Source organism: Microtus ochrogaster, linkage group LG8 (assembly GCF_000317375.1).
Source record: "Microtus ochrogaster isolate Prairie Vole_2 linkage group LG8, MicOch1.0, whole genome shotgun sequence".
Taxonomy (NCBI): Eukaryota; Metazoa; Chordata; class Mammalia; order Rodentia; family Cricetidae; genus Microtus; species Microtus ochrogaster.
Window position 1 is genome coordinate 9,782,453 of NC_022033.1, and position 14,431 is coordinate 9,796,883.

A 14,431-nucleotide genomic window follows, 5' to 3' on the forward strand; every position below is an offset into this window, starting at 1 on the left:
CTTAGCCTTGCCTTTTCCCCTCTCCGGTCGAGCCGCTTTTAAAAGAAAGAGACCCCCAAGTCTTCCCACCCTCTCTTCCACCCCCTTGGGGGCCTCTAGGAGGAGGGGCGCACCTCTAGGGTACCCCCCCAGGAGGGCGATCTGTTGTACGCGCCCCTCCCAGGCAGAGTGGGGGGAGGGGGCGCGACCTCTCCCCACCCCCAGGCTGGGGTGCGGGCCACCCGCGCAGCACAGAGGGCGGGGGAGGCTACTCGGTTTAGCTCTGTTGGAAGCTTTTATTTTTATTTTTTAGTAATTTTAGGTATTTCGTTTACTTTTTTTTTTTTTTTGCTTTCCGCCTTTCCCCGGGGGCTATGCCGCCTGCTGCCGATCCTCGCCCTAACCTTTCGGGGCCTGACCTCCAGCCATCTTTGATTTCCGACTATCTAAAAATAACCGCGGCCAGCGGGAGGGTGCCGGCCGGGGCCCGGGTGGCGGGTGCATGGTCACCCCCGCCGGAACGCACCCTCTTTTATTTATTTATTTATTTATTTATTGCACGGACCCCTCAGGCAGCATGGCTTCAGCACACGCCGGGAGGTGAAAGGGGAGAGGTCGGGCTGGGGTTGACCCGGCCCGCGCCTCCGCGGAGTTCAGGACCTCGGCGCGGCCCGAGTTGCGGGTGAGCGCCTTCCCAGCCGCTCTCCACCAGCCCCTCGCCCCTACCCGCCGGACTGTCGCCGGAGAAATTGGGAACGTGGGGGGAGGGGGTCCCCCTGGGTCTCCCGCCAGATTACAGCTCTCCGCGCTTGGTGGGCGGTACACGGCAGCGGCGGACTCTGCGCGCTCCATTCTGACGCTCCTGCTTTTTCGGGCTTGCGATCCTACTTCCCCGCAACTTTACGAGTTTATCAAAAGTTCAGTGACCCACCCAGCTGATTTTTTTCCCCCTCAGGGCAAATGGAAGGTCATTACTTGGTCGAGGGAGCGGATGTGAGTTTTGGGGTGTCGGAGCATCCCACATCCTAGGGCCCTGCAGCTGGGGGATGAACTCTTTGTGCCTTGGCCAGGAGAGCTGGTGTGGGGGGGGCGGACCGAGGAGAGGCTGGGTCGCCTGGTCCACCTGGAACAAAAGGGTTAACCCTAAGCCCGCCTGCTTCCTCGGGAGAGGAGGGGCGAGCTCCCGTCCCTGACCCCTCCCCTGGTCCTGAGCTGACCTCCCATCCCCCCCACCTCCATTGGGGGTGAGTGCATACTAGTGTGGGGGGTTTTGTTGTTTTTTTTTTCCTTTTTTGGCTTTGGGTGATGGTTGACTTTTTGGGGGTATGGAGGGGTAGCTTGCTACTGAAGGGCCTCCCGAAATCTTCGCTGGCTGGAGTCGCGCTTAACCTGGCTGCGCCCTGAGGCCGCTGGGCGCGCGCTGCCACCTCGGTTTGGGAAGCGTTTTCTGCGGATCACCCGTGGTCGGAGCCCCGCCACTTAGCGCTCGGGCGCCCTCTGGAGACCGGTCATGTGCGAATAGGGGCACACACCTGGTGAGTGACGCAAGCTGGGTCCCGAGATCTGCACCCGGGGAATCTCTGCGGGATCCCTACCTTCCTGTGCCTGGGAGTCTTCGCCAAGAATTCTTAGAAAGGATTTGGGGAGCCCTCTTTCCCCTTGTGGCTTGGGGAAGAACTTTTTACTTTATTTTTAATGATTGCATTTTGGGATCAGGCTCAGTATCGATAAATTTAGATTATAATCTATACCGCGAAGCTTCTAGATCTCTCTTGGTCAGTTCATTGGAGAATGCAGTTTTTGAGCTAAGAAAATGAAATCCGGGCAATAATTAGCAGATCAAAAAATCCGCAGGTGGTCGAGGAGAGGGGGCTCACAGTACTTAAAGGAAAATTAGCATTTTCTCAAAAGGGTTTCAAATGCCCTTTGTGCTAAACTGGATTACAACCTTCAGCTATTACGATTCCCAGGTTTTTAGTAATTTAGCTCCAGTTTCCAGCATCTATTGACCTGCCTGTGCTGGGCTTTAGTTAAGTTTCAAACGAATTTAGAACTCCCCAAAGGGGGAGGGGGCTGTAATTTGCACACGACCTTTTTTATTCATTAAATTGCATGTAAAATGCATTCCTTCACCCTCAATGATGCTCAGCCGCCAGTAAACGATACTTTGTCATTGGCGATGGGGGGTTAGCAGGCTCCCATCTTAGTAGAGGGCTGGGGGAACATTTTGGGCAGCTGAGGCATGGTTAGCATTTCCGCCTTTTGGATGTAAAGTGTCAAATGAGATTTTGGAGAAAAGGATTTTGGCAAGATATGGCAGACAGTCAGCATTCCATTCTGGGTGTAGCCTTGTCTAGGGGTATTATCCCTCACCCGCCCAGCCAGCTTTGGGTACTTGTGTACACTGGCAGTGAAAATGTGTTATAGAAGATGATTGTGTATTGGGAGTGTGATCGGAGACTTTATCAAGGTGTTTATACTAGTTTTAGAAACGGGAACATGCTGTGTGCCAGACCCCAGGCTGGGACTTGGCATTCATTCTCAATACTGAAGTAGCTTTGGAAGTTTACCCACTGGGAAGTTGGCTTGGTCCGTGGTTTTCCTCCAACTTGACTCTAGCTTTCTTTGAATCCATGGGGGTGTTTGTTGATGGTCCCAGAGCAGTTGGTGTTTCTTTGAATCCATGGGGGTGTTTGTTGATGGTCCCAGAGCAGTTGGTGATGGGATGGTCTCCTTTGTGAGAGGCAACCATGGTTAGTGCTTGAAACTGATTTGGCTTGGCCATTTTCCTTTTTCTTTTTCCTCCACACAGGGTCTGTCTGGGTAGCCACGGCATCTTCGTGGCCCTAACCATCCCAGCTTCCTCCAGAGTTGTGATGTGATGTTCCTGGCTCTGCCTCCAACTTCTGGAATTGGAAGCATCTGCCACTCTAGGCAGCCTCCCCCCTTGACTTTTCAAATTGCCTTTAGAAGCTGTGGAGGAAGGGACCCCCAGGAAACAACTCAGAACTAAAACAATTTGGGTTCATTTCTCGGGGGCATGTGATTTGAAAAGAAAGGAGTTGAATTCAGGAGGTTACTAACCATTATCACTTTAATCTGTACTATTTTTAACAGATACACCTGGATGTATTAAAGCTGTGGGAGAGGATGGAGACAGACCTCTGCTTTTTGGTGTGTGCAAGCTTGTTCTAGTTGAGGCAGGAGGGGACAGGGTCTCCCTCACTTAAGAAATATTTTTCTCTTATGTGCTGCCACGAGGTGCATGTGGAGTAGGCTAGCTGATCTGACTCTGGTTGTAGATGTGGTGGCAACTGTCTTGACCATTCCTGTGGCTCCCTCTTTACCATTTCAAATCTTTTCCATGGGGCCCCTGAACTTTGATCCATGACTGCTTTTAATTTTTGTGGATTTTTTGATTAACTAGAGGCATAATATTAGGTCAGATTCTACCTCTCCATGTAGATTTCAAAGCTTTGCTATGTGAAACAAGTTTTTTTTTTTTTTTAAAGCCCTTACAGCTGGGTCAATAATACCCAGAGACATAATTCCTTTTTGTTTTTTGGTAAGCACTTATCCTGGAGGTAGGGCTGGGCCTGAGATACCGGGTTCCTTAGGTAAGCTGCTCATTGTCATTCTTCTAATACAGGACCGGTAACAGATAAGCAAAACCTGAGTCGCCAGGCTTTTATCGAGATATACAGATCTTATTTTATTTTTTAACTGTTTGAGTGTCTCTGGCCAGGGATTGGCCTCCTGGCTGATTAGCTTTCTTCCTATACAATAGTCAGGGTATTTTCCATCCATCTGGCCCGAGATTGAATCTAAGACCCCTGCTGGGTTTACTGCATTCTTCCAACTTTACTGGATAACTAGATGCTGGAGAGATAACATTCCTCAAATTCGGGGTGGGGGATGGAAGCCCTGCTTGCTGGCGCTCTCCCTGTGGACTTTGTCTTTCCTTCCCTTCAGGCTAACTTAAGCATAGCCAGCAGTTGTTCCTGACAGATACTCCTCCTGCAGATACTGGTCCCACTATTTGCCTACAGTGGTATGGCCAAGGTGGTTTTTTACTGCTTAAGCAAACAGTTTTAGGCTGCAGTTTTAGGTGGGTGTTGCTGGTCCCGTGAGCGGCCAGGCAGGAGGGAAGAGGGGCTGAGGTGGCTTTGGGGCTTGTGTATACAGTAGTGAAGGCAGTTGGCATCCTGCCTGTCTATCACTGGGGGATCCTCCTGGATTGTGTCATAGACCCCTTCTCAGCCGAATGCCGAGAGGGCACAGAATTCTAGGGAGCAAAGTGCAGTGACCAGCGAACAGACATTTAGTCCTTATCTTCTCCCGCTCAAGACTCTTGAACGTGGCAAAGATGACCCCATGCTGGCTATTGTTTCTGGCTGTTTCTCCCTTACACAATGCAGTCCCAGAACTATTTACATAGTATTTGCATTGCAGGTGGGTACGCTAAATCCTGGAGATTAAAGTTTGGGGGTTGGAGACACTGCTCAGTGGGAGAGAGCCCTTCCTACCCAGTGTGGGGGTGGGGGTCATACCAGAGGGTGCGTTGGTAGTAACTGATAGGACCCTCTCAACCTCTGGCTTTGGTGTCTACAGGGTCCTCCCCCTTACCGATATTAGGGGACTATTTCAGTCACGTGTACCCTTTTTTTTTTTTAATAAAATGGCAGGCCTGGTATCCTATCTGCCAGCCAACTGCCTCAGTTACCCAGAAAGTGCAAGAGCCATAGCACCCTCTGGTAACATTCGGAGAGTCTGGTGTATGAGTCTGAGGTGCTGTTAATACTCATGTCCCCGACGGAAAGAAATGGTAAATCTTAGGTGAGCTTAATGGATTCCAGGTTAAGATTGCTGCCTTAGAGCTGGGTGTGGTGTGCACTTGTGCACTTTTTTCTTTTTTTTTTTTCTTTTTCGAGATGGGGTTTCTCTGTGTAACCGCCCTGGCTGTCCTGGAACTAGCGCTTGTAGAACAGGCTGGCCTCAAATTCACAGAAATCCACTTACCTCTGGGTGCTGGGATTAAAGGTGTGTGCCACCCACCACTGCCCAGCCAGAGTAGTGCACTCTTGGTTTTTCGAGACACGGTTTCTCTGTGGTTTTGGAGCCTGTCCTGGAACTAGCTCTTGTAGACCAGGCTGGTCTCGAACTCACAGAGATCCGCCTGCCTCTGCCTCCCGAGTGCTGGGATTAAAGGCGTGCGCCACCACCGCCCGGCTTTAGAGTAGTGCACTCTTATAATAAATGCCAGTACTTGGGAAACTGAGGCAGGAGTCTTGTCAGGAATTTGGGGTCAGCCTGAGCTATTTAGTGAGCAAAGAAGACCTTGTCTCAACAGAATTTTCAAATGCCTTCTTTAGAATCGGGAGTCTGGTTCTTGGTATGTACGAGGTCAGGAAACACTCGTGCTAACACGTCAGGAGGAATGACGCAAGAAATGGAGAAATTGCCCAGAAACTGGTGCAGCTTAAGAAATAGATGTGCAGTCCCTGGCAATGGGCAAAGAGACACCTTGGTGGTGGTGTTGTCTTATATCAGCCAGGGACAGAGCAGATGGAGTCCTTTGTTCATCCTAGCTTGATGCCTATCTTGGTGGCCAAAGCTGTTTCATGCCTAGGGCACATAAGAAAAAAAAAAAGAAAGAAATAGATATGGTTACTTAGTTCTTGCTGAGCCTAAGTGTGTGTATATACATCTGCAAAATGGGTTCAAGGGTATGTCAAAGGCCTGACTACAAAGGTGGTCTAGTTAACGTCATATAAAGACAGATGGGGGTGTAGATGGGGGTCCTCTTGGTAGACTGCTTGTCCAGCGTGCGTGAAGCTAAGCTGTTGAGTCCATCTTCAGCCTTTCAGAAACCTTAAAACTAGATGTGGTGTTTCAAGCATTTTCTAGCACCAGAGAGCTGGAAGCTGGAGCTCAGACTTTTAAGGTCATCTGGACGCAGGGCTGGAGAGCAGGGCAGTCTGGGACACTTGACCCAGCCCGAGGAGAAGAAAGGGGATGGTCTATGCAAGACACTAGTGGTTTCCGGAGTGGGTGATGTGGGAAGGCCGAACGGAGACCCAGACTTCACTGGGAGCCTTTGCACCCTGGTTGGACCTTTTGGTGATAGTGGCACAAGCCTTTAATCCCAGCACTCTAGAGTCTGAGGCAGTTGCCTCTCTGAGTTCAGGGCCAGCCTGGTCTACTGTTTTCTATCCCAGACCATCAGACCCTGTCTAGGAGGCAAAAGTTTTACTTCCCTGTAGACATTATGGTCTTTGTGCTCCCTGCCAACAAAGCCTTTCCCAGGGTTTTTTTTTTTTTTTTTTTTTTTTTTGAAGAGAATGGACAGTGTCTCTCTACTTGGCCCTTACTGTCCTGGTGACCTGGACTTCACAGATGAATCTGCCCCTGCCTTTCTTGTTCTGGGATTAAAGTGTTCTTGTTCCAGGCTTCCTAGTCAACGGATCCTTTATCTCCTAGTCTTCCCTGTATTGCTGAGAGAAGAGTGTGGTCATAGGACTTGTATGTACCAGGAAAGACCTAACACATGTCTCCAGTGCCCCCTCCTCAGTGTGGAAGGAACCTGCTGAGTAATGTTTGGGGCTTGACTTGACCTCTGTGCTGAGGGCCTAGTTGCATCACATTTATAGGTAGGGACTTTTTAAAATCTTTTGAGTTTGAGTGGCTTCCTTACAAAGGGGTGTGTGTCTGTGTGTATGGTGTGTGATGTACGTGCGGTGCCCACAGGTCCAAGGAGGGCATTAGATCCCCTGGAACTGGAGTTACAGACAGTTGGGAGCTGCCATGTGGGTGCTGGGAATTGAACTTGGGTCCAGTGCAGGAACAACTGGTGCTCTCAACCAGTGAGCCATCTCTCCAGGCCCTTGATAAACGTTTCTTAAGGTGTAAATCCAGGACTTGGGACTTGGTGCCTTGGCTATTGTCTTGTCTGTTCCCTCAAGCTACACAAGCCTCATGATGTACCATCCTGTCACTTGGTCCAAAATCAATAACACTTGAGAGTTGTATTAAGGCTGTGGTAGATTGAACTTGGCAGTCACATCAGTCAAAACCGTGGCTGTGCTGGGTTGCCGTGCTAGGTGCTTCTCCAGCGTGCGAGAGTTGACTCTGTCATAACCTCCCCCCGCAAATGTGTAGATCCTGCACCCGGGAAGAAGAGGCAGGAGGATGAGGATCAGTCTGGCCTTTGTGAGGCTCTCAGAAAACAATATTGAAGACATGTTCTAGGTTCAGCTGGTTAAGATTCAATTGGCCTCGTCCAATCTCTTGATCCCAGGGGTGGAGGAGAGAACCAGTTCCTCAAGCTGTCCTGATTTCCATGCATGGAACTGCACTATCAAACCCATCCATGTGGGAGAAAGGATTCAGAATCGCGGACACCAGGTGTTGAAGGCATTGCTTTTGCACTGTCCTACATTGAAAAAGACCAAGTGGAACACTCCTAACTTGAGTCTTCTGTTTCTGTGTTTAATGCCTAGAAATTGAAAGGCAGCAGATGGAGGAGCGTGGCCATAGGCTCCCTTTATTTTTTTGTTTTTTTTTGGAGACAGGGTTTCTCTGGGTAGCCCTGGCTGTCCTGGAACTCAGTCTGTAGACCAGGTGGTCTTGTACTCCTAGAGATCTTGCTGCCTCTGCCTCCCAAGTGCTATGGTTAAAGGTCCTCAAGGTCCAGCTCCCAGGCTGACTTTGAACTCATGATCTTTCTACCTCAGCCTCCCAGGTACCTGATAGCACAGGCTTGCCTAATCTGGGATGGATTGGTGCTGTCTTGTTAGCAGCACCTTTAAACTTCTGCTACCCCTGGATGTTGGGTGCTCATTGCCTGGGTTGAAATGTGATTTACTGTCTTCTGTTTTTTTTTTTAATATTTATTTATTATGCAATATTCTGTCTGTCTGTATGCCTGCTGGCCAGAAGAGGGCACCAGACATCATTACAGATGGTTGTGAGCCACCATGTAGTTGCTGGGAATTGAATTCAGGACCTTTGGAAGAGCAGCTCTTAACCTCTGAACCATCTCTCCAGCCCCCTGTCTTCTGTTTTGCTTGGGTCATGGAGGAGGTCAGGTTCCAATGTCCTCAGTATTGGTTGTCCTCTATTGGCCTTTCTTTATTTTATATTTATTTATTTATTATGTATACAGTATTGTCAGTATTCTGTTTGCATGTGTGCCTGCAGGCCAGAAGAGGGCACCAGATCTCCTTACGGATGGTTGTGAGCCACCATGTGGTTGCTGGGAATTGAACTCAGGACCTTTGGAAGAGCAGTCAGTGCTCTTAACCACTGAGCCATTTCTCCAGCCCCCTCTATTGGCCTTTCCAGGGATCGATGGGGATTGGTTTAACCATCTAGTAGTGGCACACGACTGTAATCTTAGCACCTGGGAAGCCAAGGCAGGATTGCTGTGAGTTCAATGCTAACCTGGACTACAAAGTAAGATCCTATAATAAAATAGCTGTGTGTTGGTTATTGCTGTAACTTTACAGGTCGGATGACAGCCCTTGACTCGTTCTCACAGGTTTGGAAAGTCGGAACTGAGGTGACAGGGTTCCTCCTCAAGGCTCTGGGAAACTGAAGGTTCCTATGGATGGTTTCAGTAGTTTCTGGTGAAGCCCCTCAACTCCATCTCTTCCTTGGCCTTCAGGAAGCGCCATTCTCTGTGACTGTCTTGCTGGTCCCTAGTCTTCCTCTTAGAGTGATGCTAAACACTGAGCCTAATGTGTTTGCCCCAAAGACCCTGTCCAGTTCCCAGTCTGTGACTTTGAAGTTCAGGTCTCCAAGTCTCTTGGTGACATCATTTGCCCTGGGTGTTAATTCCCTTCCTTCCTTCCTTTTTTTTTCTTTTTTTTTCTTTTTTTTTTTACAACAAATGCCAGCCATAGAACAGATCTTTTTAAGTAAAATCACCTTATTCTTATTAACCTTATTAACTCACATGAAAACATCACACAGTTGTTTAAGGAAACCCTATGAATCTCAGTGACTGACTGTGCCATCAGAACGTCCATTCTGAAGCTGTGCAGCTTTGCTCAAGGCTTTACCCTTTCACTGTCCAGTGCATCCTTGTGCATTATCCAGCACTAAAAATGAAAAAAAAAAACCCTGCAGGTTAAAACTAAAAAAATAGCTTTCTGTCCTCTTTTATGACTTCTGTGTCCTTTTGCCTGCATCTTCTTTCCACACATCTACCGTTACCCCCTTGAAAGCCTTTCTCAGTTTTATATTATACCCACACACTCATTAACACACACACCTGCATGTATGTATATGCACCACATGCTTTCCTAGGGCCTTCAGAGGTCAAAAGAAGTCATCAGATTTTTTGGAACTGTAGTTAAAGATGGTTGTGAGGTGCCACATGGGTGCTGAGAACCAAACCGCAGTCCTGCAAGAGCAGCAAATGCTCTTAACCTGAGTCATCACTTCAGCCAGGTACAGCATATTTATTAGTTATTTGAAAATTTCAGACACGTGTACAATTTATTTTAATAATATAGTCCCTACTCCCCACAACAACTCCTGGATTCCGTCCATGCCCATCCCTGTTTCCTTTACTCCATCCTCTCCAGCATAATCCGTCATTGGTGTTCTCAATCAAAGCCATTCTGACTGGTGTTCAGATAGTTTCTCAGCAGACTCCTGTAATCCCAGCCCTCTCTGGAAGTAGAGGCAGGGAGGGTTAGGAGTTCAAAGCAAGCCTCAGCTACAAAGCAGGTTTGGGGCGGCCTGGGCCTCTTAATAAAGACTTCATCTAGACAAAGTTGTGTACCCTGACAGGCATGGGGTGTGAGACTTGGTGGTGTCTTCTAGGGAGGCATAATTCCTTATACCCTGTTTTAGGTCATTCAGACCGTAAGTAAGTACTTGGTCCCTCATACAGTCTTCATGAGTCAAGACCTGTGATAATGGAGACCTGTCTGTCTGTCTGTCACTTCGTTCTACGCCCCCTTTCAGGACAGAGCGTTCACTCTTTTCTCCCCTTGCACAGGTGCTCCAGTGAACTCCCCAGGAAATGGCAATGAGGCGATGATGGAGGACACGGCCCTGGTGAAGCGCCCCCGGCGGGACGAGACCCACATCTGCGACAAGTGTTGTGCCGAGTTCTTCAGTTTCTCTGAGTTCCTGGAACACAAGAAAAGTTGCACTAAAAACCCTCCTGTCCTCATCATGAACGACAGTGAGGGGCCAGTGCCTTCAGATGACTTCCCCAGAGGTGTCCTGAGCCACCAACCAGACAGCCCAAGTAATAAGGACAGTCACCAAGACAACAGCAGCAACTCTGGGGACTCGAAGGAAAAGCTGGGCACGGACTCCATCCTGTACTTAAAGACAGAGAATGCCCTGCCACCTACACCCCAGGACATAAGCTATTTACCCAAAGGCAAAGTGGCCAACACCAACGTGACTCTGCAGGCGCTCCGTGGTACCAAGGTGGCAGTGAACCAGCGGAGTGTGGATGCCCCCGCAGCACCCGTGCCAGCTGCCCACAGCATCCCGTGGGTCCTGGAGCAGATCCTTTGTCTGCAGCAGCAGCAGCTCCAGCAGATCCAACTTACAGAACAAATCCGTGTCCAGGTGAACATGTGGGCCGCACATGCCCTCCACTCCGGAGTGGCCGGTGCGGACACTCTGAAGGCCTTAAGCAACCATGTGTCTCAGCAGGTGTCCGTATCCCAGCAGGTGTCTGCCGCTGTGGCTCTGCTCAGCCAGAAATCCTCAAACCCGGCCATGTCTCTAGATGCCTTGAAACCAGCCAAACTACCTCATGCCAGTGTCCCCTCTGCAGCCAGCTCCTTGTCCTCAGGGTTTCCGCCCTTCGCCTTGAAGCCTGATGGAGGAACTCGGGTTCTCCCCAACTTCATGTCTCGCCTTCCAAGTGCCCTGCTACCTCAGACCCCGGGCTCTGTGCTTCTTCAGAGCCCCTTCTCCACTGTGGCACTCGACCCGTCCAAGAAAGGAAAGGGGAAGCCCCCAAACATCTCTGCGTCGGCGTTGGATGCCAAGGCCAAGGACGAAGCCATCCTCGGCAAACACAAGTGTAAGTACTGTAGCAAGGTTTTCGGGACCGATAGCTCCCTGCAGATCCACCTCCGCTCCCACACCGGAGAGAGACCTTACGTGTGCTCTGTCTGTGGTCACCGATTCACCACCAAGGGCAACCTCAAGGTACACTTCCATCGACACCCTCAGGTGAAGGCAAACCCGCAGCTGTTTGCTGAATTCCAGGACAAAGTGACACCAGGCACCGGCTCCCCCTATGCACTCTCTGTCCCCATCCCTGTAGATGAATCGAGTCTCTCTGTAGACACCGAGCCTGTCCATGTCTTGGGAACCCCTCCCATAGGGCTACCTCAGAAGCTCCCTCAGGGGCCCAATCCCAAGGACCTCATGGGTGGCTCCTTGCCCAATGACATGCAGCCAGGGCCTTCTGCAGAAAGTGAGGTGGGACTTCCACTACTTGGGGTGGGACTGGTGCACACTCCCCCAAGGGTTGGGGGCTTCCAGGGGAGTGGGACCCCGGAGTCAGGATCAGAGACTCTGAAATTGCAGCAACTTGTGGAGAACATTGACAAGGCCACTACTGACCCCAATGAGTGTCTCATTTGTCACCGGGTACTCAGCTGTCAGAGTTCCCTCAAGATGCATTACCGGACCCACACAGGGGAGAGACCCTTCCAGTGTAAGGTCTGTGGCCGGGCCTTCTCCACCAAAGGCAATCTGAAGACACACCTTGGGGTTCACCGAACCAACAACACCGCTGTAAAGACACAACATTCGTGCCCCATCTGCCAGAAGAAGTTCACCAACGCCGTCCTCTTACAGCAACACATCCGCATGCACATGGGCGGCCAGATCCCTAACACGCCCCTGCCAGAAAGCCCCTGTGACTTTACCGGTCCCGAGCCCATGGTCATGGGAGAGAATGGCAACGCCAGTGCTCTTGGCCAGGAAGACACGGTGGAAAGGATTGAAGCAGATGGCGTCTGTTCCCAGGATGTCCCCGGTGGCTCCGCCAAGGTCTCCGCATCCGTTCCCAGTGCCCACCTGGTGTCACCCATTCTGGGCTTCTCTGTGATGGCTTCCCTGGATAATCAGGGGAAAGGGGCTCCTCCCCCTCTGGTCCTGCAGCGACAGAGCAGCCGAGAAAACGGCCCGGTGGAGAGTGACAGCTGCCTGACCAATGACTCGTCCTCACTCGTGGGTGAGCAGGAATGTCGGAGCCGAAGCCCAGAGGCCGCGGAAACCGTGTGCTTCCAGGCGGTGTCTCCTGCCAATAGCCAAGCAGAAAGCGTCAAGTCCCGGTCTCCTGAGGTGAACAAGGCCGAGGGCATCGAGAGCTGCCGCATTGACACGGAAGGTGATGCAGCTTTGGATTTCACTTAATGTCCCTTTGGGGCTCGAGGTCACCAGAAAAAGAGCCTGGGTTGAACTTGACGTTTCTGTAGGGCAATTAGCTATTCTGTACTTCTGGGTAGATAATTGCCTCTGTCTTAGTACCTGGTAGACTCTATCATGGGTCATATGGACAACATGGATGTTGGGGTTGTCTCTTTTTTTTTTTCTTTTCTCTTTTGACCCCATGGGTAGGTATTTGAGGAAGTAGGCACTATTTGGGCCAAGAAAATAAATCAAGCAGTAGTTGCTTGAACTGAGGGTCCAGTTCTGAAACTGTTCATGTATGAAGACAATACCTATGTTAGATGTGTCAGGTGATGTCCATTGATCCAGAATACCTTATTAGAATCACAGAAAATGCCTAGGTTTGGTGTGATGGTGACTTCATTGTGCTGCTGGGATTTTAACCTAGGTTAGCCCCCCCCCCTTCTCTGGTGTACAGCCCTCCAGACTTCATCCTTTTGATGTTTTTCTTTTCAGATAGGGTATCACTATGTAGACCAGGATGACTTCAGACTTGATCAGTCTGCCTTCTTGCCTCTTAAGTGCTGGAACTGAAGGCATGCACCACCATATCTGACTTTTTTTTTAGAGGTTTGGGGAGGATACCAGCCTGAATTCATTCTACAGTCAGATCCTCCTGCCTCTACTTCCCAGTGAAGTAGCTGAGATGATATCTTATTCCGACTTGGATGTTACCTGCACGCATACTTCTGTTACCCATACTTTACACCATAAAGGGCAAATTTTCCTAAGTGAGTTTTGTTTTCTGTGTAAATAAGAACTCAAAGGGTGAGCTTGGTGATTGATTAAGCACTCGCTGCCGAGTTGAGTTCAGGTCTCCATGTAAAAGGCCAGACATGCTGTGTTTGTAACCGCTGTTAGCTGGTGGGAGAAAGGCAGATCACTAAGCTCGTGGGCCAGTAGCCCCCCTGCTGATATTCTAGATCCTTCAGAGACCCTGTCTCAAAGAGCTGGTTGCTAACAGGAACAACAAGGCTGCCGTTGAACTTCCACACCGGCGTGTACACATGTACACACACACTGAAAAACTTCAAGCTGCTGCTGAACTGTGATCTACGTGAGCTACTCAGCTCGCCTAGCAGACGATTGTCATGGAGGGTTTGTTTCAGACAGTGAGTTGGCCGTTAGATGACAAAAGTTGATCTCTCTTCCCATCTCTCCCCATTAGGTCGCACCAGCATCCCATCAACGTTTCTCCGAGCCCAGCCCACCTATGTCAAAGTTGAAGTTCCTGGTACCTTTGTGGGACCCTCCAGCATGTCCTCAGGCATGGCACCTTTGCTCGCAGCACAGCCACGCCGACAGGCCAAGCAACACTGCTGCACACGCTGTGGAAAGAACTTCTCATCTGCCAGCGCCCTTCAGATCCACGAGCGGACACACACAGGTGAAAAACCCTTCGTCTGCAACATCTGTGGGAGAGCCTTCACCACTAAAGGCAACCTGAAGGTGGGTTCTCACGGATTGGTCTGTGGCCTCTATGGGTAGAAAACATCCACCAGTTTATGGTGTCTTGGCCTTTTAATTTTGAACACTGCAATCCCAGAGGCAGAAGCAGGGGGATTCTCTTGAGTTGGAGGGCCAACATGATCTACATAGCAAGTTCCCAGGCCAGCGAAGACTACATAGTGAGACCCAGTTTCCAAAAAGGGGGGTTAGGGGCTAGGGTGCAGCACAATGCCATAGTGGTGGGTTAATATTTACAAGCTCCGGGCTCCAGCCGCAGCACCACTGAAAAGGGGAAAACCTATTGTAGTCCCGCCTTTATTCTAGCACAAGTGGATCTCTGAGGCCAGCCTAGTCGGCACAGTGAATTCATAGAGCACAGCTACATCTCAAACAGCGCATAAAGCTTTTGTTTTGGGAAGAAAGGTGTTCCAGGCTCCTGAACTCATTGAGCTTGAACTCATGACCTTGCTGGTGCCTTCTGACTGCTAGTGTGACAGACTGCCTCCAAACCTAGTTTTTATTTAGTGTCTTGCTGAGAACCCAGGGTCTTGTTTTTTGTGTG

At 50.1% G+C, this 14,431-nt stretch overlaps 1 protein-coding gene and 1 non-coding gene across 6 annotated transcripts in view; both read left to right on the plus strand.

Moving 5' to 3' along the window:
* Positions 1-14,431, plus strand: part of Sall4 (spalt like transcription factor 4) — a 17,949-nt gene that overhangs the window by 502 nt on the left and 3,016 nt on the right. The window contains exons 2-4 of one of the 5 annotated variants that reach the window (XM_005362832.1): positions 1,084-1,088; positions 9,989-12,358; positions 13,589-13,869. In XM_005362832.1, coding sequence (XP_005362889.1) covers positions 1,084-1,088; positions 9,989-12,358; positions 13,589-13,869 — 2,656 coding nt within the window. The remainder of the gene's footprint in view (positions 1-1,083; positions 1,089-9,988; positions 12,359-13,588; positions 13,870-14,431) is intronic. The other 4 variants (XM_026787245.1, XM_005362831.1, XM_005362833.1 and 1 more) reach the window with 4 other exon arrangements.
* Positions 5,476-5,617, plus strand: LOC113457865. The gene has a single exon (XR_003378353.1). It is a non-coding gene; the product is annotated as a small nucleolar RNA SNORA48 (small nucleolar RNA).